The sequence below is a fragment of the Phocoena phocoena genome, chromosome 6 (assembly GCF_963924675.1).
Source record: "Phocoena phocoena chromosome 6, mPhoPho1.1, whole genome shotgun sequence".
NCBI classification, from domain to species: domain Eukaryota; kingdom Metazoa; phylum Chordata; class Mammalia; order Artiodactyla; family Phocoenidae; genus Phocoena; species Phocoena phocoena.
In genome coordinates this window covers 106,498,228-106,525,401 of record NC_089224.1, presented here as the reverse complement: position 1 = coordinate 106,525,401, position 27,174 = coordinate 106,498,228, and the positions used below count along the sequence as shown (strand labels likewise).

The following is a 27,174-nucleotide window of genomic DNA, read 5'->3' as shown; positions in this document are numbered from 1 at the left end:
CCGGCTCGGGGCCTGAATGTGGAAGGTGCTCATACAACACGGCTTGGACGGTTGGGTGGATGTGTGGATGGATGAATGGTGCTCGACCCACCTCACCGTCCTACCCCCTCGTCACAGAGTGGTGGAGGGCTCCTCCATCTCTCCAGGGAGGTGTCCCACCCCTCTGCCTACAGCCTCGCCCCGCTGTGTAGCAGATGCCTCTAGAGGGTCTAAACCTACACCTGCTCCAGATGCCTTGTGATCACACACTCTCCCTCCCATCAGGGCCAGAGCTGCTAGGGGCAGAAGAGGGGGTCACCTGACCCAGCCAATCAGAGTCTGTCCTGGGACTCTTGCCTCTGGGTCTTGTGAACTGAGAATGTGCGAACTTGGGTGGCCATGTGAGCATGTATGTGCCACATATGCTGGTGCACAGAGCACGGGAGAGGGAGGGCCAGGGTGTGAGAGAACGAGAAGCAAGAAAAGATGCCCAGACAGAGACAGACGAGGCAGTGTGGGTGAGACAGAGGAGAAACAGGTGTTGCCTGCTCTGGCCCCTTTGAGGTTAGGCTGTGTCCTGCTTTGTGGTCCGAGTGTCCTTTGGGTCTGGCCACTAAGCCCACCCTGGCCCAGGCTGTGGAGTGTGGACTTCAATTTCTTGCTGCCCAAAGGCCCATGTGTGAGGTACTTCCCCCCGGCGACCCACGAGTAGTGCAGATTCTGTGTCTTGGATGTCAAAGGCTACTACATGTATGTCCTTGGTGACCTGGCACCAGGAGGGACTCTTCAAACTCCATGTTGAGTGTTCTTCGTGGGTTTCTCGTGGAATTCTCTGGGCTGTTCTCCGTCTCCCATTGTGGGAAAAAGACCTGAGGGATGCCAGAGGTGGGGGCCTGGGCTGGAGGTGCCAGTACCCTTTTGGGGACTTCCATGGTCCTAGTGAGATGAGAGCTAAGCGTCACCCGATTCTCGCCTTAGTCTGGCATGAACAGGGTGTCCAGCCCCAAACTGCAAAGCCACTGATGAAGAAGGTAAAGAGCTATGGTGGTGAAACCTCACCAGTCGTGTGCTCACAAGGAGCCTGTGTGCGTCCAGGGCTGGCAGCCCCTCCCTGGCATTTGGGGTGGCATATTGCCAGCAGGTGAGCAGTGGAGACAGGACAAAACCACCGGTGCTGGACGTGGTTGCATGTCCCCCCACTCCCGGCAGCCGGATGGCCCCGGCTCGGCACAGACAAGGCTCGGGGCGAGCCAGAGATAGAAGCGCCCCTTTGCGTTCCTTGCTGGCGACCCATTAAAATGCACGCGTTTCACATGCTTTTATGGAAACTGGTGTTTTCTCCCTCCAGAAGCATTCCAGAGAGCTGTTGCCAGAGAATGGCAGGGCTTTCTTCGCTCCTCTTGGATCCTTCTGGCTTGTCACCAGGTCATCTAAGCTAAACGGGGGCAAAGAAACCCACCAGCTCTTTCTAGAAGGCTGGAAGGCCAGGGTGCTGGCCAACCCAGCCAGCAGCTGGGATGAGCTGGAGAGAGCTGGAGCCCAGGGCATCCCCCGAGGGAAGCCGATCTCGGTGCCTCAGAGACAGCAGCGAGCTGGGGAAAGGTTAAAACAAACGTTTATTTAACAAATTATATTAAGAAGACAATCACACAGTGAAACTCCCCTTTGCCAAGTACTGGAGTCACCTCAAATAAATACACGCGGTAGGACGTTGTCCCTAAGCTAGTGACATAGCCACCTGCCTGAGGCCTGTCTCCTGGTGGTGACAGGCCCACCAGCACGGTCGCAACAGGTGAAGAAAGCTGGCCACCCCGGGGGCGTGGTGAGAGTGGGCACCCGGCCCCTGCAGGCCCTGGGGAGGTGAGCTCGGCTTTTGTGCGCCCGGCAGGCACGGGGCTGCCGTCAAGGCCTCTCTGTGCCTCACCCTTGGGCGCGCCAGCTCTCAGGGGAGCTGTGGGCTGGGACCCCTGTAAACGGTGACGGGCAGCCCGCAGCCCCGGGACTGCACCCAGCTCTCGCCCCGTACTCGGCGAGACACTGTCACACCAGCAGGGCCAGTGACAGCTGGGAACCCATCACTGGACTGGAGGCAGGTGCTCGTGATGGGACAGCTGGCACTGGGGGTTCTGGGGCCAGATCCCGCCTCTGCCACTCACCAGCTTTGTGCCTGTGGACATGTCTCAGCTTCTTCGTCTGGAACCGGGAGCAAACAGCATACGCTTCGGAGTATTTGTTTTTTTGGGGGGGAGGGGTGGTGACAGGAGAAAATGTGCTTCAAGTGCCAGCCTAGCGCCTGGCAAGGAGTAGGTGCTTTGTACGTGTTGGTCCTCCTCGCCCCCCGCCGCCTTCTGAAGGACACGGGGGCAGGTGGTGGCCGTCAGAGCCTCCCAGCAGGGTGGCCCTCTGGGGAGCTAGGGCGGGGGCCTAACCCGCTATTTCTCCCCGCCACCAGGGTGCTCATCCCTCCAAGTGGAGGCTGTGGCTGGTACCAGTTCCCGGACTTGGGTGGAAAAAGCCTTGTTATAAATTTGCAAGTGAACTTGGAGTCAACTGCTTGCTCCTTATCACCGCTGTGCTGTTTCCAAGGCCTTTGGGGAGAGACTCGGAACGTTCAGGGGGAAAGAGAAGGCAGCAGGGGATGTTGTGCTCTGGTCAGTCCTTCCGGGAAGGATGGAGGCTGCTGCCCTTCACGTCTCCGAGAGAACCCCTGCCTTCCCTCCCCACGTGAACAGAGGGTTTGTGAAGAAAAGCACCGTCCCAGAAAGAAAGAGAGGTGGCTCGGTCCCGAGGTGAGCGAGCTCCTCTTCCACACGGGGCAGGCGGGGCACGTGGGCACCCACCTCAGAAGGAAAGGTGCAGAGTTTGGAGCAGCCTAAAATCCATCACGGATGCCGACTTCTTAACACTGTCACTGCTTCATTGTCTTAAGCTGCCGTCATGGCGACGTTCACAGTCGCTGTTAGACCCAGACCAAGTCTGGAACGTTGTGGAGGCCTCTCCAGCTCGCCTGAGTCCACAGAGGTTTGCCTTCTTCCCGGCGGCCCTGCAGCCCTGCCTTGCCTGCCTGTCCCAGAACTGCAGGCTGGCCCGGGGCTGGCGGGGGGCTGGCGGGGGCTGGCGGCTCCTCTCCCCAGACACACCCTCACTGCTCTCTTGCTCCCTGACAAGGGGTCTCACGGGGCTGTCTCTGGACCTCCTAGGGCCCATCGGAGCCGCCAAAGTGCTTGGTTCTCAGTCAAGGGAGAACGGCCGTGGGGTGTTAACCTGTTGGAGATGAACCCACAGCTGGGGTGTGAGGAGAGATGCAAGGACAGAGCCCAAGAGCCAACACAGCTGGACAGAGGTGAGCGGAGACGTCACCCCTCTGCCCGTTTTGGACCAGCCCCACCCGTCCAAACGGCAGCAGCAGACACAGGTTCTCCGGGCCCCACAGGGCTCCCCCAATTCCCCAGAAACAGCCCGCTCATTTCAGTGGGTACATTTGAGACTGGTTCATCGGCTCTGTCCTGGGTAAGCACCGATCCCAAAGGGTCCTCACGGGGACTTTCCATCCCGTGCCTCCCGGGCCCTGGCGGGTTCCACCAGCTAACTGCCTTTTCCTGCCACCTGGCCAAGCGGGAAGGCCAGCCCCACTGGGGATGTCCTCAGGTCTCGGGGACAGTGGGGAGAGGTGAGCACATCTCTAACGCCCAGAAATCAGGAGGTATCGAAATGAAGACCAAGGGGCAGCCGTGGGGGAAGAGTGGAGGGGGATGGGGACGGTGGGGCTGACGCAGGTCTGTGAGGGATGTTCTGCCCCGGCCTCACTCCTCAGCCAGAGGCGGCAGCTCCTAACTGCTGGCCAGTTCCTGCTGCGCCCCAGCCAGCCCTGTGCCACCCTAGGAACTGCAGGGAGGAGGGGCTGTCCCTGGCTGGGCAGTGGTTCTCCTAGGCTGCCTTCCTATGCCAGCGACCAGACACACATCGAACCTCACGTCCAAAGCGCCAACCATCTGGTGACCCCCAAGATGTGAGATACCAAGTTCTGGGGAGTTAGGACAAATTCCAACGGCCAGACAAGGCAGCCACAGGGTGAGGACCAAGCCTCCAGGGAGGACAGCGGCCCCGTTCCCATGGCACCCATGGGACTGGCACCCAGTCCCAGCCGGCACTGTGGGGAACGCCAGCATGGCCACTGGCCACTCGTGGCAGAGATGTCAGTTCTGGCCCCAGTTTGGTGACCTGGGTCAGACGGACTTTTCAAAACAACTGTTCCTGTTAGCAGAGGCCACTAAGACACAGCCTGGCTCTGAGAAGCTGGGTGACCGCGTGTCCACGTCCCTGGGCACGGGCTCACAGAGCCTCTTCACCCACGGCCTGGTCACGGTCAGAGCACCGGGCCGGGCAGTTGGAGCTGTCGTTGGCACGTGGGCACTGCAGAGAGAGATGAGCCCTTTGTGGGGATGAGGGTGTGAGGTGAGTGAGCCCAGCGTCCTGGCAGCAAAGCTCACGTCCAGGCAAGCACCTGGCCACACGGCCGTCTCGCCGGGAAGGCAAGTCCTCTCTGGGCCGGTGGCTGGGGGATGGCTGTCCCCCGACCTCAGGGCATCCAGTGTGTGAACTGAGGGGCGAGTCCGAGGTTGTCCACTTGGGGACCCACTGGCAGCCTCCTCCCATGTTTCCTTAGGGTCCCTGTGAAATTCTCGGACACTTGATGCCGTTGGCGTAAGCGATGTGTTCCGTGGGTCTGGGGTGATCCGTCAGCCCTGGAGGGCCCTGTGCGAAGCCGCCAGCCCCTCAGTGTCTTCTGGGAGGAAGCAATGGCTTAGTGGTGGTGACAGTCCGGAGAGCGGGGAGCCGGTGGCGTCACTGGACGGCCAGAACAACTGTCCAGGGCCCTCGGGGTGACTCCCGTGGTGGGTAGGGTTGTTCGCAGGACAACTGGTCATCACACAGACATGGTAGGAGCCACTGGTCACTACAGCACACACAGGTTAGTCGAGATTATGAACAGCATCCCCAGGGAAGCGGGTGTCACGTCAGGCAAGCTGATGACCGAGGAGGTAACAGCTCAGCTGCCCAGAGTCTCCCAGAAGCGCCAAGCGGGGCAGTGTGGATGGGCGGTGGGAGGGACCGGGCGAGGGGGCGCTCAGTAGTCTGGGCAATGCATCTTCTCCCCGCAGGCGGCCCCTCAGGACTGGGGGATCTGCTGGCACCGGGTGGGGCTGGGCGGGAGCCGGGCGGCGGCGCTTTGCTCCGTGCGGAAGCTGTACTCGTACTGCAGGGGGAGGTGGCAGAGCAGCACAGTCAGGGCTAGAGGACACCAGAGAAGGACCCCCCCACCCCCCACCCCATGGCCTCGGACAGGCAGGCGCAGGCCTTGAGGACACGGGAAGGGCGGCCCTCTGCACGTGCACACGTACCGCAGGCTTGAGCTGTGCACGTGCGGGGCGGGGGGGAGACGCCTTTGGTGCTGCAGGCGGCTGTCTAATTGGTGACACTTGGTGCCTCCCGGGCCCTGCCCGCCCCCTGAAAGGTGAGCTCTCGGCTCCAGCAGCGCCCAAAGCCGCGGTGCCTGCAGCAGACGCGCACAGCTGCCCGCGTTCGCCCTGCTGCCCCCCGGCGGATGGTCCCCACGCTCCTGCTGCTGGAGGAGTCCCACGGACGGGAAGGGACAGAGCTGGGGCTCCATCCCAGACCTGGGCTAGCCGCAGCCACCAGGCTTGGGGGACCCCTGGACTTGCTGCTCTGCTCACTGCTTCCTGACCTGAAGACAAACACCGGCTGACATGGGACGCAGGGAAGGGGCGCCACCCCACACCCCGAAGCGCGCTCCGCACTGAGCTCCCAGGCACTTTCTCGCACGTGATGGACCTGGGGCTCCGTGAGCCTGGCCAGGGCGGGTGCCGGCGGAGTATACCTGCGCCCGGCCCGCCCTGCTGCCGGCCCGAACCTGAGCCCAACCCTCGGGCCTGAGACCCAAGCCTGCCTACCTGACCCTGGCTCACGGAAATGACAGACGGTAGCTTCCGAGTCTGGCGGAGATTTACAGAAGGGGTGGGGACACCTGTGGTTCACCTTGACGGCCAGGCAGGATTTCAACATCCAAACGTTGGGCAGGGCATGCCAGGAAGAAGAGGGGGCACAGGTGAGGAGTGCCCGCCGGGCAGTAAGGGCCAGGCCCGAGGCTGCGGGGCTGGGGAGCGAGGCCGTGCGAATGGCCTGGACACCACGCAGGGCAGCCACGTGGGTCCATGGGTCTTAGAAATGAGTTGCTTAGATTAGGTCAGTGGTTGTTAAACATTTAAAATAATATTTTAAAACTTTTTAGCGGTAGAATTGCCATAAAACGGGCTTCCCTACGTAACGCAAAGTTGAGCTGCCTGGTTGAACTCAGCCACTACCTGAAGTTGTTGCCTCGGAGACACCGGGGGGGGGGGGGGGCTGCCAGGAAGGTGACGTGGAACCATCCCAGTACGAGGGTGACCGCTGGGTGCCCACCCAGTAGGGTGCAGACCCCAGCCGCAGCCGTGGGCTCCAAATGCCCTCCCGACCCCCAAAGTGAGCTGCCTGTGGCAAGGAGGCACTTCTGAGGGCCATGCAGAGCAAGGAGCACAGCTACGGGCTGAGGGGCTTTAGGGATCGTTCTAGAAATGAGGGGAAGCAGAAGCTTCTGGAGGGTTTTACTCCTCCCAAGGGGAAATGGTGGGGAGACCGAGGCAGCCAGCAGACTACCACTGCAGCACTGCGTCCTCAGCCACCCTGCCAGTGGTCCCGGAGGCCGACCCAGGACCGACACAGATCCAGGCTGGCGCTGGGTGTGGGGGCGAGGGCTGGGCTGGCCCTGGCTGTCCCGTGTAAGCAGCAGAGGTGAGCAGCCCTGAGCAGCCACAGGGACCAGGTGACACTGGTGACAGGACTGTGGTCCCTACAAACAGAAGGGGCGGGGAGGGCAGGACTTGACGTTGCAGGGTGACCTCAGGCAGGTCTTTCCTCCTCTGAACCTCAGTGAACTCATCTTTAAAGAGGGGTCACATCAAGAAATAAAGGTTGGCGAGGATGTGGAGCAAAGGGAACCCTCGTACACTGTTGGTGGGAGTGTAAATTGGTACAGTCACTAAGGAGAACAGTATGGAGGTTCCTTAAACAACTAAAATAGCACTGTCACATGATTCACTTCTGGGAATTTACCTCAAGAAAAGAAAACACTAATTCAAAAGGTTCTACGTACCCCCGTGTTCACAGCAGCATTACTTACAATAGTCAAGATATGGACCAACCTAAGTGTCTATCAATGGATGAATGGATAAAGAAAATGTGGTACATATACAGTAGAATATTCCTCAGCGATAAAAAAAAAAATGAAATCTTCAGTGAAACTGAAAGCTGGTTCTTTGAAAAAAGAAGCAAAATTGATAAACCTTTAGCCAGACTCATCAAGCAAAAAAGGGAGAGGGCCCACATCAACAAAATCAGAAATGAAAAAAGAGAAGTTACAACTGACACAGAAATACAAAGGACCATAAGAGACTACTACAAGCAACGATATGCCAATAAAATGGGCAATCTGGAAAAAATGGACAAATTCTTAGAAAGGTACAATTTCTCAAGACTGATCCAGGAAGAAACAGAAAATATGAACAGACCAATTTACAAGTACTGAAATTTAATCTGTGATTAAAAAACTCCCAACAAACAAAAGTTCAGGACCAGATGGCTTCACAGGCGAATTCTATCAAACATTTAGAGAAGAGCTGACACCTGTCCTTCTCAAACTAAACTATTCCAAAAAAATTGCAGAGCAAGGAAGACTTCCGAACTCATTCTATGATGCCACCATCATCCTGATATCAAAACCAGACAAAGAAAGATACCACAAAAAAAGAAAATTACAATATCACTGATGAACACAGACGCAAAAATCCTCAACAAAATACCAGCAAATTGAATCCAACAATACATTGAATCACGTTGGATCATACACCATGATCAAGTGGGATTTAGCCCAGGGATGCAAGGATTTTTCAACATCTGTAAGTCAATGTGATACACCACATTAACAAATTGAAGGATAAAAACCATATGATTATCTCAATAGATGCACGAAAAACTTTTGATAAAATTCAACATCCGTTTATGATAAAACTTCTCCAGAAAGTGGGCATAGAGGTAACCTATCTCAACATAATGAAGGCCCTATACGACAAACCCACAGCTAACATCATACTCAATGGTGAAGAGCTGAACGTGTTTCCTCTAAGATCAGGAACAAGACAAGGATGTTCACCCTCATCACTTTTATTCAAGGATGTCACAAAGAAAGAAAACTACAGGCCAATATTGCTGATGAACATAGATGCAAAAATCCTCAACAACATACTAGCAAACAGAATCCAAGAGCACATTAAAAGGATCATACACCATCATCAAGTGGGGTTTACTCCAGGAATGCAAGGATTCTTCAATATACGCAAATCAATCAACATGATACACCATATTAACAAACTGAAGGAGAAAAACCATATGATCATCTCAATAGGTGCACAGAAAGCTTTCGACAAAATTCAACACCCATTTATGATAAAAACCCTGCAGAAAGTAGGCATAGAAGGAACTTCCCTCGACATAATAAAGGCCATATATGACAAACCCACAGCCAACATCGTCCTCAATGGTGAAAAACTGAAACCATTTCCACTAAGATCAGGAACAAGACAAGGTTGCCCACTCTCACCATTCTTATTCAACATAGTTTTGGAAGTTCTAGCCACAGCAATCAGAAAAGAAAAAGAAAGAAATAAAAGGAATCCAAATCGGAAAAGAAGTGAAGCTGTCACTGTTTGCAGATGACATGATACTATACATACAGAATCCTAAAGATGCTACCAGAAAACTACTAGAGCTAATCAATGAATTTGGTAAAGTAGCAGGATACAAGATTAATGCACAGAAATCTCTGGCATTCTTATACACTAATGATGAAAAATCTGAAAGTGAAATTAAGAAAACACTCCTATTTACCACTGCAACAAAAAGAATAAAATATTTAGGAATAAACCTACCTAAGGAGACAAAAGACCTGTATGCAGAAAATTATAAGACACTGATGAAAGAAATTAAAGATAATACAAACAGATGGAGAGATATACCATGTTCTTGGATTGGAAGAATCAACACTGTGAAAATGACTATACTACCCAAAGCAATCTACAGATTCAATGCAATCCCTATCAAACTACCACTGGCATTTTTCACAGAACTAGAACAAAAAAATTCAGAACAAAAAAATTCACAATTTGTATGGAAACACAAAAGATCCCAAATAGCCAAAGCAATCTTTTATTTATTTATTTATTTTTGCAGTACATGGGCCTCTCACTGTTGTGGCCTCTCCCGTTGCGGAGCACAGGCTCCGGACGCACAGGCTCAGCAACCATGGCTCACGGGCCTAGTCGCTCCGTGGCATGTGGGATCTTCCCTGACTGGGGCACAAACCCGTGTCCCCTGCATCGGCAGGCAGACTCCCAACCACTGCGCCACCAGGGAAGCCCCAAAGCAATCTTGAGAACGAAAAATGGAGCTGGAGGAATCAGGCTCCCTGACTTCAGACTATACTACAAAGCTACAGTAATCAAGACAGTATGGTACTGGCACAAAAACAGAAATATTGATCAATGGAACAGGATAGAAAGCCCAGAGATAAACCCACGCACATATGGTCACCTTATCTTTGATAAAGGAGGCAAGAACATACAGTGGAGAAAAGACAGCCTCTTCAGTAAGTGGTGCTGGGAAAACTGGACAGGTACATGTAAAAGTATGAAACACTCCCTAACACCATACATAAAAATAAACTCAAAAAAAAAATAAATAAAAATAAACTCAAAATGGATTAAAGACCTAAATTTAAGGCCAGACACTATCAAAATCTTAGAGGAAAACATAGGCAGAACACTCTATGACATAAATCACAGCAAGATCCTTTTTGACCCACCTCCTAGAGAAATGGAAATAAAAACAAAAATAAACAAATGGGACCTAATGAAACTTCAAAGCTTTTGCACAGCAAAGGAAACCATAAATAAGACCAAAAGACAACCCTCAGAATGGGAGAAAATATTTGCAAATGAAGCAACTGACAAAGGATTAATCTCCAAAATTTACAAGCAGCTCATGCAGCTCAATAACAAAAAAAACAAACAACCCAATCCAAAAATGGGCAGAAGACCTAAATAGATGTTTCTCCAAAGAAGGTATACAGATTGCCAACAAACACATGAAAGGATGCTCAACATCATTAATCATTAGAGAAATGCAAATCAAAATTACAATGAGATATCATCTCACACCGGTCAGAATGGCCATTATCAAAAAAATCTAGAAACAATAAATGCTGGAGAGGGTGTGGAGAAAAGGGAACCCTCTTGCACTGCTGGTGGGAATGTAAACTGATACAGCCACTATGGAAAACAGTATGGAGGTTCCTTAAAAAACTACAAATAGAACTACCATACGACCCAGCAATCCCACTACTGGGCATATACCTTGAGAAAACCATAATTCAAAAAAGAGTCATTAAAAAAAAAAAAAAAAAAAGAGTCATGTGCCAAAATGTTCATTGCAGCTCTATTTACAATAGCCAGGACATGGAAGCAACCTAACTGTCCATCATCGGATGAATGGATAAAGAAGATGTGGCACATATATACAATGGAATATTACTTAGCCATAAAAAGAAATGAAATTGAGTTATTTGTAGTGAGGTGGCTGGACCTAGAGTCTGTCATACAGAGTGAAGTCAGAAAGAGAAAAACAAATACTGTATGCTAACACATATATATGGAATCTAAGGAAAAAAAAAAAAGGTCATGAAGAACCTAGGGGTAAGACGGGAATAAAGACACAGACCTACTAGAGAATGGACTTGAGGATATGGGGAGGGGGAAGGGTAAGCTGTGACAAAGAGAGTGGCATGGACATATATACACTACCAAACGTAAAATAGATAGCTAGTGGGAAGCAGCCGCATGGCACAGGGAGATCAGTTCGGTTCTTTGTGACCACCTAGAGGGGTGGGATAGGGAGGGTGGGAGGGAGGGAGACTCAAGAGGGAAGAGATATGGGAACATATGTATATGTATAACTGATTCACTTTGTTATAAAGCAGAAACTAACATACCATTGTAAAGCAATTATACTGCAATAAAGATGTTTAAAAAAATTACCTAAGGAGGCAAAAGATCTGTACTCCAAAAACTATAAGACGCTGATGAAAGAAATCGAAGATGACACAAACAGATGGAAAGATACACTGTGTTCTTGAATTGGAAGAATCAATATTGTCAAAATAACTATACTATCCTAGGCAATCTACAGATTCAATGTAATCCCTATCAAATTACCAACGGCATTTTCACAGAACCAGAACAAGAAAAATCCTTAAAATTTGTATGGAAACACAAAAGACTCTGCAGAGCCAAAGCAATCTTGAGAAAGGAAAGTGAAGCTGGAGGAATCAGGCTCCCTGACTTCAGACTATACTACAAAGTTACAGTAATTAAAACAGTATGGTACCGGCACAGAAAAGAATATATAGATCAATGGAACATGATAGAAAGCCCAGAAATAAACCCATGCAATTACGGTCAATCAATCAATCTACAACAAAGGAGGCAAGAACATACAATAGAGAAAAGACAGTCTCTTCAATAAGTGGTGCTGGGAAAACTGGACAGCTACATGTAAAAGAATGAAATTAGAACATTCTCTAACATCATACACAAAAATAAACTCAAAGTGGATTAAAGACGTAACTGTAAAACCGGATACTATAAAACTCCTATAGGAAAACACAGGCAGAACACTCTTTGACATAAATCGTAGCAATATCTTTTTGGATCCATCTCCTAGAGTAATGGAAATAAAAACAAAAATAAATAACTGGGACCTCATTAAACTTAAAAGTTTTTGCACAGCAAAGGAAACTATAAACAACCTATAGAATGGGAGAAAACACTTGCAAATGATGTGACTGACAAGGGATTAATCTCCAAAATATGCAAACAGCTCATACAGCTCAATATCAAAAAAGCCCAAACAACCCAATCAAAAAATGGGCAGAAGATCTAAATAGACATTTCTCCAAAGAAGACATAACAGATGGCCAAAAGGCACATGAAAAGATGCTCAACATTGCTAACATAGAAATGCGGATCTAAACTACAATGAGGTATCACCTCACACTGGTCAGAATGGCCATCATGAAAAAGTCTATGAATAATAAATGCTGGAGAGGGTGTGGAGAAAAAGGAACCCTCCTACAGTGTTGGTGGGAATGTAAACTGGTATAACCAGAGAACAGTACTGGAGAACAGTACGGAGGTTCCTTAAAAAACTAAGAATAGAGCTACCATATGATCCTGCAATCCCACTCCTGGGCATGTATCTGGAGAAAACCATAATTCGAAAAGATACATGAACCCCAATGTGCACTGCAGCACTATTTACAATAGCAAAGACATGGAAACAACTTAAACATCCATCAACAGACAAATGAATAAAGAAAATGTGGTACACACACAGCAGAATACTACTCAGCCATAAAAAGGAGTGAAATAACGCTATTTGCAGCAACATGGATGGAGCTAGAGATTATCATACTAAGTGAAGTAAATCCGACAGAGAAAGACAAATATCATATGATATCGCTTACATGTGGAATCTAAAAAAAATGATACAAATGAACTTATATACAAAACAGAAATAGACCCACAGACATATAGAAAACAGATTTATGGTTACTAAAGGAAAAGCGGGGGGAGGGATAAACTAGGAGTTTGGGATTAACATATACACACTGCTACATATAATATAGATAACCAACAAGGACCTACTGTATAGCACAGCGAAATATACTCAATATTTTGTAATAACCTATAAAGGAAAGAATCTGAAAAAGAATATATGTATGTGTCTATATACACACATACATAACTGAATCACTTTGCTGTACACCTGAAACACAACATTGTAAATCAACTATACTTCAATAAAAAATCTTTTTAAATAAAAAATAAAATAATGAAATCTTGCCTTTGTGACAACACGGATGGACCTTGAGGGCGTTATGCTAAATGAAATAAGTCAGACAGAGAAAGACAAACACCATCTGATCTCACTTATATGCGGACTCTAAGACACAGCAACAACAGCAACCACAAAACCAAGCTCACCGTGCAAAGAGCAGATGGGTGGTTGCCACAGGCAGCGGTGGGGTGGGGTGCGCGAAACGGGTGAAGGGAGTCAAAAGGCACAAACTTCTAGTCACGAGATAATTACACCATGCGGGGGGAATGTACAGCCTGGTGACTACAGTTACTAATACTGTACTGCATCTTTGACAGTTGCCAAATCTTAAAAGTTCTCGTCAGAAGTCAAAAAATTGTTACTGTGTATGATGAGGGATATTAACCACTTATTACGATGATCGCTTTGCAATATACACAAATACTGAAACATGTTGTACACCCGCAACTAATACAATGTTATATGTCAATTATACCTCGATAAAAAAGGTGGCTTGATGATCTCTACTCCGGGGGCCTACTGTGAAGGCAGGATGAGGTGCGGCAGGTTAAGGGCCCGCCTGCCCCAGCACCAGGCAAGCACTCGCTGCACATCTGTTGGCTACGTGGGGGATTCCATCAAAGTAGCCCCACTTTCCTGCTAATGACCATGGCCTGGGGACTCCAGCTCCCAGGAGGATGGAGGAGCAGTGCAGCCCCGGACCAGGCCTTCGGGCAAAGTTTGGGACAATACCGCCACCTGGTGGCTGCTCAGGCGCATCACGGCTCCATCGGCACCCGTCACATTCCCTGCCCCCGTGCTGGGCGCTGGGGCCAGGTGAGAGCCCTACAAGAGTGGCAGGGGATGGACATGGGCACACCGGGGCCTTTAACCCAAATGGGAAACACAGGACGAAAGCAGCTTGGGGGAGAGAGCATAAGAGCATTTCTGCCAATGGCCGAGGGTGGTCCCTGAGCAGCACCCAGGGGGGTGCCACAAGCCCAGCTGGAGACATATGGAACCAGCAATAAAGGGATGGGAAGTGGAAGCACTCGGGGGGCAGGGTATCTGGAGTTACAGGTGTGGAGCTGTTTCGAGAAAAGCACCCAGGGTCGGAAGACAAGATGGGCCTGGCGCTTGGGGCCAAGAGGGGAGGAGGAAGCCAGCCCTGCCGATGGCAGCACGGGCTGGGGGCACGGTAGTTAAAAACACATGGTGATCTTGGCGGGGGCAGTTCTGGGTGGGCGGAAGTTCAAGAGAGCAGTGCTGACGTGGACAGGCGGGCGTGGTCTCTCCTCAGGCGTGGGGAGAGGGTGGCACCCATCTCTGAAGAGGCTGTTAACAGCAGGCTGATCAGCCTTTAACACACGCAGGTCCTGACTCAGTAGGTCTGGGGTGGGGCCTGAGATTCTGCATCGTCAGCCAGCTCCCAGGTGACCTGATGCTGTGGGTCGGTTCCGTGGCCCAATCAGTGAGATGTGGGAGCGGATGTGGATTCGAGTGAGCAGAGAGGAGACCAGAGGCATCGGGGCTGAGGGGCTGCTGAAGAGGGGCTGCGGGAGAGGGTGGGGAGGGCCTCGCTTTGGCTGCTCTGAGGCCTTGCCTGGGAGACGCCCACCTGGGGCCGGCCGCAGCAGAGGTGAGGGAGCGAGCCCAGCGCCAGGCGCCCTGCAGGGGCACTGTCACGCGCTGGGGAGACAGCTGTGAGCTGTGCCACCTCTGCTCTTCCAGAGTGTTTGCTGCGTCTGGCTCCCAGGGTGGCGGGGACGCCCAGGGCAGCGAGGCCGCCTTGGTTAGTTGGGGGCTGGCCACAGAGAGTGCGTGGAGGGAGACGGAAGCCCGCGCTCCCAGACGTCCAGAGCCGGCCCGGAAGTGAGCCGCAGACCTGGACGCTGCCGGGGTGGGCCCGGCAAGGGTGCTCCCGATGGCAGGGTGGGGGGCGGGACGACGGGGCGCAGGTGGGCAGGCCAGGGTGGAAGGGCCCTGGTGGGGGTCGGAGGCCAGTCTTTGTGGCCAGGGGTAGGGACACGGTCACTGCGGGAGGGGGGGTATAGAAGGGTTTTCAAGGACAAACTGCTAAACTCCTGTTTCTCTCACCCTCGGGGGTGGGGGGAGAATCAGAAGTACACACACCGCCTCCTCCTGACTCACGGCCCAAGTTCGCCGCCGCCCCAGGAGGGGGCCAGGGACCCTCCGCACAGATTGCTGTCCGCCCACCCCTGCCCTTGAGATTCTTCCCTTTGTAGGTTATCTTGGCTAGAGAAAAGCACCTCTTGTTTTCTCTAACTCCCCAAATGAAATTTCAACATATGTCCCCCGTCATAATCCCCCTTAGGCCGCGGATAACCCTTCCCACAGACGCTGTCCTCTGCCTGGGATTGCTGGCCCCAAAGTGTTTGCCCAAGAGACTAGGGCCGCTTCTGGAAGCCCTTTCACTCCCTTGGGCAAACACGAGTACCTTTGAAGGTGGATTTGGGCCCGGATCTGTTGACTCAGGACATTAGCCTCCTGCATGAGGAAAACCTGCACTCGCGTACAAACAGCAAATCCTTTTTGAATTAAAAAAATTTTCAATTAAAAAGCATTTTGGTTCGCAGAGCTGAGCCCAGCCGAGCGGCGCCCGACCCTGGCCACAGCGCCCTCTGGTGGGCATGGGCCATTATCACAGCAGCAGGAAGTCCAGGAAAGAGACGTCGCTGTCAGGGGCTCTGTGGGGCTTCCCTGGGCCGGGGATGGTGGGCCCCTGGCAGAAGACCCTGCCACCAACGTATCAGACCTCTCGAGACACAGCACGCGATTCCCAGATTCCAAGAGCCTTTTGTCACGGTGAGGCCAGCATCCTGGCAGTGGGAGATGCCGACCTTGGTTTCCAGCTGCACTGGGGAGGCCAAGTCACTCTAGCCCCAGCCTCATGGCAGAAGGTGATCAAACCCCCCACCCACTCGTGAGAGTGAAAAAGCAGTCCTCCATGTGCATCAGAATCAAGGGTTTGAACCAAAGCCAGTGCTGCCTGGACCCTGCTTGGGGTCAGGGTGGGGTTGAGGGCAGGGCAGGCATCGGCATTTCTTAAAAGCATCCAAGGGACTTTAATGGTTAAGCAGGTAGAGAACCACGACCTGAAACCTTTTGCTAAATAAAATAAGAGGGGAAAGAAGTAAAGGCAAGCATACACCCTCCCACTCTTCCCTCCCTGTGTCTTGTTAACTATCAAATCAACGAGAGGGGTCCAGACAAGAAACAGCAGTAAGGAATTGTTTTTAGCACCTGAATTTTGAGATGTGGAAGCTGAGGCTCAGGGAAGATCAAACTTCCCAAGGTCCCCGAGGGCTGGGTGAGGCCAGGGGCAGGGATAGGCACACTGCTGGTAGGGCAACCAGCCTCAGGACCGGTGTGTACACGCACCTCTCAATACGGGTGGAATTCCGAAATGGGGGACAGGTGGAGTCACAGAAGGGCCTGGAAGGATGTGGCAAGAGCGGGTCTGAAGGAGCCCAGGCTGGGCCTCAGCGCCCTGGCCAGGTGAGGACAGGTAGGGGGAAGTAAAGGAACAAGACACCAGCCAACCTGAAGTCTGGCTCAGGGCTGGAGTGACAGTCACGGCAGGTCCCCAGGGCGGATGGGCGGTGGGTGAGGTTCTGAGCAGTGGCCCCGGCCGTCCCCACAGCCTGCCTTTCCCAAGCCTGTTCTGGCACCTGTCCTGGCCCCATGGGCCAGGCCATGAGACCTGCTGTGTCACCCCGGGTTCAGCCCCTCTGGGAATTTCAGCTCCGGGAAGCTCCCTCTCCTCACACGAGGACTCTGTGTCCTCCCATCTGTTTCTGGAAGCCTGGCTGCTGGATCTCGGGTACCCCTGGAGAGGAAAGGGCCAGGTGCCATTGTGAGGAGTGGGCCCTAAGGGGCCTCACGTGCCACGGCGCAGGCCTCCTCTGTGTACTGGGAGGGCTGATAAGCCCGTAGAAGGGCTCTGTCCAGAAAAGGGCTGTCACGTGCAGACTGGGGCCTGGGGGATGAAGGGAGGCCAGGACTGCCCCCCAGACCTGGCGGGGGGGGGGGTCTTGAAATACCCCCGAGCTGGGGAGATGCCTTGTTCATCCCCTCACTTGCTGAGAGCCCACATCTGGGCCTGGAGGTCAGGGCTCCTGGACTACAGCCCATGAGCCCTGTGGTCACTAATAAGGGGACAGGAGGGGCAGGAGCCGCCGGGTCCCAAGCCAGGGTCGGGGACAGAATCCTCACGCCCAGTGAAGCTGGTACTGCTGTCCTTCCCACGTGAGCACAGCGGGGCTCAGAGAGGGGAGGAGCCTGACCGAGGCCACCGGGGTCGGGAAGCAGGAGGGTCCCACAGCAAGCCCACAGCGGGGTCAGTGTGGCCCTCGCGGGAAGCCTCTTCTGTGTTTCTCTTCTGGCTTTCCTGCTGGGCTGCTCAGCTCTGACCCGAGAGCAGCAACCCCAGAGTCAGAGACCCTGAGCCCCACCCAGCCCCACTGCTCAGCCTCACCCTAAATGAGGGGCTGAACAAGGACCCCTCGCAACCCACCTGCTCCAGGAGCAGGCACCACGTCTGTATGGGCACGGGGCATGGCTGCCGGATAAATGCATGGACCACTTGCCGATTCAGGCCGTACCTCTTTTGACTCCGGGGCACGCAGGTCATTCTCATCAACCCTCATCAGCACCCCTCCCCCTTTCCTGCTTTAAGCCGAGGACTCCCGGGGGGGGGGGATGGTGACACCCACCAGCACCCTACACGGCCTGCTGCCCTGGGCTCAGTGCCACGAGAGCCCCCCCACTCTCAGGGCACCCTCAGGAGCACCTCCACCTAGGAACCGACAGAGCATCAAAGAGCAGTGAAGTGACTCCTATGTCCCCATCCGGGCGGAGCCCCAGCCCCTGCTCTGGGAGGCGTCAAAGGTGTCTGCACAGACCTTTCCCCACACATGGCTTCTCAGATCTCCCCTCCCTCTTCCTGTCAAACACCACACCTCTGTGCCTTTTCAAATGCTACTCCCTCTGGGACATTCGTCCTCCTCCAGGGAGGATTAATCACTAGCTTCCAGGGCCCCACATCACTTTCCATCTCCTCCTTAAGTGCAGGGTCGGGATGGGGCCTCAGACATTGCTGTAGCTTCAGAGGCTGGTAGAGGCTGTGGCCCAGAATAGATGAATGAATGAATGAATGAATGAATGATGGATGGATGGTAGAGGCTGTGGGGAGGGGGGAGGTGAATGGGTAGATGAATGAGTGGATGGAGACACAGGTGGATGGAGAGGTGAGTAAAGGGACAGATCAGGCTCTGGGGACAGCTCAATGCAAAGGAGAGAAGACAGCTAGCCTAGGGACTCAGTTCTCAGGCGGGGGGCAGGTCATTCTGGTCTTCAGTCTTTGGAAGCAGCAGTGTGTCGGTCCAGCCCTGGGTCCTCTGAATTCCCACAGCCTCTGAGCGTGATGGTGTGATGGCCCCTAATCTGTGGTATTTAACCCATGGAGGCAAAGTGCTGACCCCAGGGCTTGTCCACATCACCCCTGTGAATGGTGAAATTATGAGTCGACATGTGATCTGTGTTTGTATCTCCATGCACAGACATGGGCAAGCTGGAGGTTCACACACTAGTGGCCTGTGTGGTGTTTAAAATAGTTATAAACATTGAAAAGTTGAAGACACTTTGCATGAAATGCCAGCATTTTCCAGATTTTATAAAACAAATAGGGGCTATGGCAATTTTGGACCTTCATTCTTGCACCCCAACCCTTAGCCTCACACAGGTGAATGAAGGCTGCTTCCGTTAGAGAGAGGCGTGCTTTCCAGTTTGCCGCAGTCCCCACCATTCCCTACGAACTGCCCAACCAGAGTGTCAACTGCCATTTTATCCCTGTGAGTGCATTTTGTGTGGGCACATGGGGACAAAGTAAGCAAGAAAGTGAAATATTTCTTGCACCCATGACTCTTAAAAGTAGAAAGATGAAAGACAGAGAAGGCCATGCATTTTAAGGAAAATGGGGGAAAGCACATTCTGTGGTGGCACTAGGACTGCTGCGTGATTAATAACAAGCTGACTTCTCCTGGCCCCTCCCAGGCTGCAAGGCTGGGGGCCCAGCGGGTACCTGTGGGTCCAGCCATTGGTGTCGGCATGGGGCTCTGGGCAGGGCTGGGGGCTGACGGACGGCTTTGTGGCTGAATAAACACCGGTTCTGTTGGCAAAGAGCCATGGGGGCTCAGCCCTCAGTGAGTCAGCATGTCAGAATTCAGCCGAATGTCACCTAAAAATGGATATTTGTATTTTCCCCCTCCTAGGTTATTTGTGGAAAAATATTTAAAACAATGCCGCTTTCTGGCGCTGATTTCTGAGTGGAAAAGGAGAAGCCATGGGTGAATCTGGGAAGGTGCCCTACCCATTCTTTATCTTTATGGTCATTTTTTTACCTACATGCCGGGCAACCTTCTAAGAGTTCAACTGGTGGGGGGCGGGGTATTACTTTCAAACTTGGGGGATGAGAGTTCCCAAAAGGACAGAAAATGACAGAAAAATCCTTTTATGATAGACTTCAAAAGACGGAATATTCATCTTGACCTCAGTTCCGCATGACCCAGGTATACAACTCATGACAGTATCCAGGGCAGGTAATTCTGTCCACCAAACATCAGCTCTGGCTCAGCCTGGCTCCCTCATTTATATGATGAACGCCCTGGGCCGCTGCAGGAAGCGACCTGGTGACCTGGGTGGTGGCTGCTGCTTGGCGACACCACTGCCAACAGAACCAAAGAGGGTGGGGGGGGGAGGGGGAATGCAGACTCTCAGAATTAGGAACTCTATTAATGTCATCTACCGTATTAATATTCCTGCAGAGAAAAAATATGATCATCTCAATGGATGATTAGAAGACATTTATCAAAAGCTACCATCTAGGGCTTCCCTGGTGGCACAGTGGTTGAGAATCTGCCTGCCAATGCAGGGGACATGGGTTCGAGCCGTGGTCTGGGAAGATCCCACATGCTGTGGAGCAACTAGGCCCGTGAGCCACAACTACTGAGCCTGCGCGTCTGGAGCCTGTGCTCTGCAACAAGAGAGGCCGCGACAGTGAGAGGCCCGCGCACCGCGATGAAGAGTGGCCCCCGCTCGCTGCAACTAGAGAAAGCCCTCGCATAGAAACGAAGACCCAACACAGCCAAAAAGAAAGAAAGAAAGAAAAGGTATTATGAAAATAATTAAAAAAAAAAACTACCATCTAATCCTGATAAAAACATTTAGGAAAATAGAAATAGATGGCTAATTCTTTAACATGATAATAAAAAAAAGATATGTCTATATGCAGCAAGCCAAAATGCAGCATTATGGGTTAGTATAGAACTAGAAACTTCCGTCCAGACAAGGCGGCCCAGTGACCTCACCAAGCCGGCCATGGTGCCAGGCGAGGCACAGGAAGAGGGACAGGAGGAGGCAGTGTTGGTATTTGCAGACGACATAAACTCCGGCCTGCGAAACTGAAGAAAAGCAACTGAAAAACCGTCAGAAACAATAGAAGTCAGTGGGAGAGCCAGCCCACAAAATGATGCAAACGTCAACAGCTCTTTGATACATAAATGACAGAAAATATAATGGAAGAAAAGATCCTGTTCATGAGAGCCACGAAAACATCAAACACCTAGGAATAACCTACAAAGAAGGGTGCAGGCTCTCCACAAAGAATGCCCTTCCACTCTGCTGAGCGACAGAAACAAAGACCCGGGTGGAGGCTTTTCACGAATCGTTCCTCTATTCATCTATATGCTCAGTGCAGTCACAATAAACATCTAGAATGGAGCTTCTCCCCCGAAAAGATTCTCAAGTTCAGCTGGAAGAATAATCATGTGACTATAATTAGAAAAATTGAGGTGGGGCAGACGGGAGAACTAGCCTTATATTAAAGTTGATTATAAAGCTATCAGATTCAAAGCAGTGTGGCAATCATATAAAAAGAACAGAGATGAACAGAGTCAAGAAAAATGTCCATTGATCCACTTACAGATGGAAATGTCCGATAAGAGTAACACTGAAAACTCACTGAAGAAAGTAAACACTGTTGTGAAAACTGGCTAACACTTTAGGATAAAATAAAGCTGGTTCTAGATCTTACCTTCTAATAAACTTCAGATGAATTCAGTAGTTGAAAAGTATTTAATATTTTAATATATTAAAACACAAAGGGTATGAAAAAATATGGGCGAATATTTTTATAATCTTCTAAGTAGGACATGAAATCAAAGATAAAACCTTAAAACAAAGACAAAATTGCCCATGAAAAAATTAAAAACCATTGTATAGCAGAACACATCTTTAACAAGGTGAAAAGCCACTGGTTGAATGTGTGTGTTTGAACACAGGACAGAAAGAAGGTTGTTGCAAAGAACATAAAGAACTCAAAAATGAATGAAAGAAGCTAAATAAGCCAATAGAAAAAACTGGGCAAAGACAGAAGAGATTCACAAAAGAAATACAAATGGCCAATAAACATATGAAAAGATGTTCACCTTCAAATACCAGTGATGCTTAGCTATAGTGAGGATGTGGGAAACAGGTACCCGCTCACACACCACAGGATGGGGGAGGGGAAGTTTAAATGGGCACACTCTTTTTGGAAGGCAAAATGGTAATACCATGCATTCTTCTAAGAAACACCCAGGGAGCAAAGACACACGTACAAGGAAGTATACTGCACCGGTGTAACAGCAGATAATTGGAAACAACTCAAAAGTAAATCAACAGTGGATTGCTTAAATAAATTATGACAATCATAAAAGGGAACCATATGTAGTCATTAAAAAGAATGAGGTAGATTTGTGTGAAATGACATGGAAGGTTGTGCAAGATACACCGGTCTGTGCGAAAGCAAGATAGAGAATATTATGTCCAGTGTTGAACTCCTGTGATCTTTGTTTGACACGTGTGTGTGTGTATGTGTGTCTCTCCCAGGAGTGGACCACGGGGGACTCTCACCTTTGAAATGTTTCTGTAATGTTTGCATTTTAATAAACACGCACAACCTTTGCACTCGGAAAGAAAACACTAAATATTAAAAAATCGATTCTGATCAGCAGGGCAGCTGCTTAAGATGACAAACTGCCCATGATGTCGGCCACAATTTATGGGGAGAGAACTGATCTCGTCTGTGGCATCAAATAGTGGTTCCCAAGCTGTGGTCAGACCCCTGAAGAGTCCAAGAAGTGGAGGTCCCCAGGCTACTTCCCACATTTCAAAAGAAGCCTTTTATGCGTTTGGAATGGCTATCCATTAAACTAATTCATTAGGTTCCTTTGTTTTTGGCTGAAATTATCTCAACTCAGTGTGATAGCTCTGTAAGAATTTGGTGGCAGCTCTATGTCTGAACAGTATAAAAAGGGGAGCGGAACAACATATAAGAAGGGTTAACTTCTATTTAATTAACTAACTTTTATTTAATGAATGAAGTAGGCAAATTTCTTTCCCCAAACATATCAGCTTCCTGACTGAAAAAGAAAGAAGAAAAGATTGTGGGTGTTGAAAAATACCTCACAGATAGAAAACACCTTATTTCCTGTTGCAGCTTAAGACCTGACCGCTAGATGGTGCAAAGAGATCACACATTTTGCAACATCTCCCTCTACAAAATTCTTAACATTAATAAGCACAATGAAAGCTTTCCAAAAGTAGAAAGAATGAACAATTGTGCTGGGATATGAACATTTTGCTTTTATAAAATTGGACTCTGCCATTTCATTACCGATACAAAGATCTTCTGCCTCGCTTTCTTCCTGCATTGCAGACCCCAAATCCAGTCTAATCTCATATATTGCGAGGGCTTGCAGAAGTCCATGCAAAGTGGATGTACAGAAGTCGGATTCAAAAATTCTTTTTACCTCGCGATGCCAAACGTGTTTCCATTAATTTCACCTCAATGCCGTGACGTAAATGCTCGTGGAATCTGCCCCAAGCTAAATAAGCAATAAGCCCCATTTTTCAATACACAAACACATAAAGATGTCAGCTCAAACTGTTTACTAATTAACACTTAAAAAGACACAAATTAGATATGCGTGGCTAAGAGCAATTATAATCAAGACGAATTTCTCCAGTCATTTGGGAACTGAAAAAAATGCCTAATTGCTGGAACCAATGTTTTAAAAACTGAAATCACGCCAGTTAGCAAATATGTTCATTTAAAGAACATTCCACGTGACTACACTCTTGAGGACTGACTACAAACATAAGAACAAGGAAAATATTTAGGTATAAAATTAAAATTTTAAGCTCCTTTAGATTTATAATTTCTTCATTAAATATGTCTGCAAACAGCAGCCCATAAAAACCTGTAGCAATTAAGTGGTTAAATGAACTGCCTCCCTTGTCAGTTTTAAAGGAGTGATTAATATCAGATCCTCCCGTTACTAATTAGACTCTCCCTTGTCTTTCAGCCTTAGAGCCTAGTGAAAATGGAGGCTGTTTGCTCCACCAGGAAGTGTGGTGGGCTAATGCCGCTCCCTTGCCACGGTTTTGAGTGTGGTGCCCACCGAAGGGAGGGTGAGCATCGTGGTTTTCCATGGAGGGTCGGCAGCAGGTGGGGAAAGGGCTTTGTGTGCGGGTCTGGAAGGCACTCTGGATGCCGTTTCAATCACAGGAATTGTCGGCTCCTAGTTTTAGAGGCTTGCAGTGTTATGCACAAGGCGTGGAATCTACAGTCCAGGCCACCTCTCCTGGCCACCACTCGTGAGACAAGGGACAGGGCAGTCTGTGAGGGAGGCAAGGCTGGGGATGGACGGGCCACAGGGGACGGTGGGGTAGTGGGCGGGGAGGGAGGATAAACAGGCTGCAGGAAAGGTAACCGAGACACAGGAATTATGTTAGAAGCTGCTGCCCGAACTGAGGAGCTGGGGAGCTCTCACCCTGGCTGCGATGGGGCGTCCATCAGACGGAGAAATAGGGTGACTGCTTACAAGGGAAATAAAGAGCGGCTGAGACAGAGAATATTTATATGCCCATCTTCTCACTCCCAGAGAAGACGCTTCATCACGGGGTCAGCTGCGAAATGACACTTCCCGACTCTTGAACACAGAGGACCTTTTGTTTGGGCAACAGGGAGGACAATAAGGGCTTCACTGGGACACAGCCCTCAGGGGTCACGGCCACTCTCCTGCAGAGCCAGACGGCTGCTCCCCGGGGCAAGGGGGCCAGGTCAGGGCCAGAAAGCACTCCCCGCCCACCGGCCCACCGCCACTGGCTGCTCCCTGGTCACCTCCCAGGGCGGAGGGGAGGTAAGCAAACACACACTCTCCTGCCTCAGGGTAATGTACACGGCAAAGCCCCTACTCTGAGCCTCAGAAGGTCACAGACGGCAGGAGATGTGGCTGCTAGAGGGCGGGGTTGGGCCGCAAGGAGGCTGGGCTCAGCGCTGGGGACCAGGAGAGGGACAGCTTCACAGCGGGAATTGGTTTACAACCTTGGCTTTTCCGCATCAACAGCCCACGCCACCTGAGCGCATCTGAAGAATTTTTTCCCCCGTTTCTGCCGGATGGCACGGGCACTGATTTTTATCGTGACCCTCCTTGGGGGCCTTTCATGAAACGTAACCAGGTGCTGCGCACACCACGACTGCCGGGGCCTCCCATCAGTGCCACAGCAGCAGCCTTGGGACCAGCACTCCGGCCAGGGTGGGATCCCTGGGCCTGCACGCCAACCTGAGGAGGGGGAGGCCAGGGGACTTGCCCCAGGGTCCAGCGTAGGTAGCAGATTTGGCATGCTACCCTGGGGGGCTCGACGCGAAAACTGTGTCCCTCCACTATGCTGTGTTGCCTCCATTGTCTACACTGTCCACAAACGTCCCTGCAGACACCCGGTATCTACACACCCGCGTGGCAGGCGGCTCCGGCCCACATGGCCAGCAAGCCTCGTCCCACCTTCCTGCTGGCGAGCCGAGGGGCACGCTCTTGCTTAAGCTTGTCAGATTCTCGTGTTGGCGGGCTGGAGGCGCACTGCCACCCACTGCGGGGAGGCGACACCTCATCTCTTTGCATCTGTTACTCAGTTCATGGCGGGTCCGCGCTGTGGTGATGAGGGCCGCTGGGGACAGCACTCCTGGGCTGGCTGTCGGTGATCCCTCGGGTCCCTAATCACCAAGCTCAAGGCTGATGGAGTGATGGGGCTTGTTCAGGGGGTGACCCATCCCCGAGGCTAAATGGTAGCGACAGGGCGCACACCGGCTAAAATTCAGAAGCATCCCCCAGGCAGGGCAGGGTGAGTGACGATCAAGTTGGCAGGAGAGCGGGCCCGCGCCAGTCCTGGACGGGAGGCAGCATGCTGCTTTTGGGGCGAGCACTCCCACTTCCTTTATAGCCGCGGTCACCCAAGCCCAGGTTTCTGCTGTGAGCTGAGGTGCCCCCACCTCTCTCAGGGGGCACGGATGGATAAGGGAGGGAAGCGCCTGCCCCAGACAAAGCAGCCCCCACTGATGCTGGGCTCTCCCCGCTGCTTGGGAATCCCAGGCGAGATCCAAGGGGGTGTTTGGGATGGGCAACGGGACAGTGCAGGTCATGGTCAGCCCTGAAGTCTCCCGCCTTCTTGGGGGAGGGCGCTTGGCTGTGTAAATGTGAGGAAAGCAAACCCCCAATGGAGCACCCCTGCCCCAAGACCCCTCCCCAAGCACATCCCCCTGCCCCCACCAGGGCAGCCAGACTGGGAATGGAAAGGGGCAAAATCATCCTGACTAGGGGGACCCCCAGCTACTCAGGGCCAACCCACAGAGCCCGAGTGTGAGGCAGGGGACCGTGGGCAAAGCTTCTCCTCGGCCTCCAAGCCTTGGAGCTCTGCGGAGTTCAGCAGCTAAAGGGGAAAGTTCAGTTTATTCACAGAGAAAATCCCCTGACCTTGCTGCAGAAGGAGGAGCCCGTTCACCGAAGTGTGTAGATGTCAATATGCTAATCACCATTAAATGCACGTGGATGGCTGGCGGAAATCACTTTTAAATCCTCAGATTAAATAAAAATCTCCACAGCACCCGCGACTTCAGTGGTATTTGTAATGGTTTTACACCCTATTTAGTGTTTCTAACCTCTCCCCGTTTCCCTATATTTTCTTTAACTCTAATTTCTTTCAACAGAGAACACAGACGTGTGTTTTTAACTCATCACTGAAAACAAGGAAGCAAGCCAAGCTTGGTCAACGGGGCTGTCTCTGCTCCGCCACCAGCAAGAGGGCAGCTCGCCAGGCTGCAACAGGACAGACTTACACCGACTCTCCCTGCTTCCTGTGGACCAGGGGAACAGTAGTAACAATGCCCATGACCATGACAGCAGCCGCTGATAACTAACCGGGCAGTAGCCACAGCAGGTGCTGTTCTAAGCCACTTCCATGACTGTCTTGGTCAAACCCATAAGTGTTACAGGGCATTTTTATTACTATCCTGATCTTAAAAGGAAACTGAGGCTCAGAAAGGTTAAGTGGAGGAACTGAGGATTCTGCCCCACCAGGCTCTGTTCAGAGCACCTGACATCAAGACGACACATTCAAACCAAACACATTTTTGGCCCTTTAGTGGGGAAGAGAATTAAGAGAACTTATGATGGTTTCCACCACATGTATTGGCTCTACACTGGGCTCTCTCCTATTTCACCCCGTCCTGGTAACCTGAAGGCCCAGCCGGGGTCAGAACCCAGGTCGACGGGCCTCCCAGGTACCACTGTCCCCATCAGCCCCAACAGCAGGACAGGGAGCAACAGACTTAACGTCATAACGGAGCGGATTTGGAGTATGACACGCTAGGTCTCAATCTTGTCTTGGGTATTATTATTATTTCACCTCTCAGTCTCAATTTCTGCCCCATGAAATGGGGAGGAACAATGCCACCTGGTCAACTTGGGGTGAGAATCGGTGATGACGGAGGTAAAGCCCAGGCCCAGAGCGGAGCATGTAGCAGGTGCTTCAATGAACGGGGCTCTGGTTACAGCCCAGGAGGATGGGCGGGGAGAGAAGGGGCGACATTCACAGCTGCCCAGTCTCTGGCACTCACCACCTACCCCACCTACCCCACCTACCCAGGGTGATGGGCAACTGCTGTCCACAGTGCTTCACACATCTATCCATTTAGTGTTCGTGAGACAGGTTCTACTGTTATCCTGGCTTTAAGCAGAGAGGGGGCATGACCAC

The 27,174-nt window shown here is 51.3% G+C and overlaps 1 protein-coding gene across 1 annotated transcript in view; it reads right to left on the bottom strand.

Moving 5' to 3' along the window:
* Nucleotides 1-5,149: 5,149 nt before the first annotated feature.
* The window catches only part of MVB12B (multivesicular body subunit 12B), a 177,044-nt gene continuing 155,019 nt past the window's right edge, over nt 5,150-27,174 (bottom strand). Inside the window, exon 10 of the mRNA XM_065879486.1 lies at nt 5,150-5,236. Coding sequence (XP_065735558.1) covers nt 5,150-5,236 — 87 coding nt within the window. The remainder of the gene's footprint in view (nt 5,237-27,174) is intronic.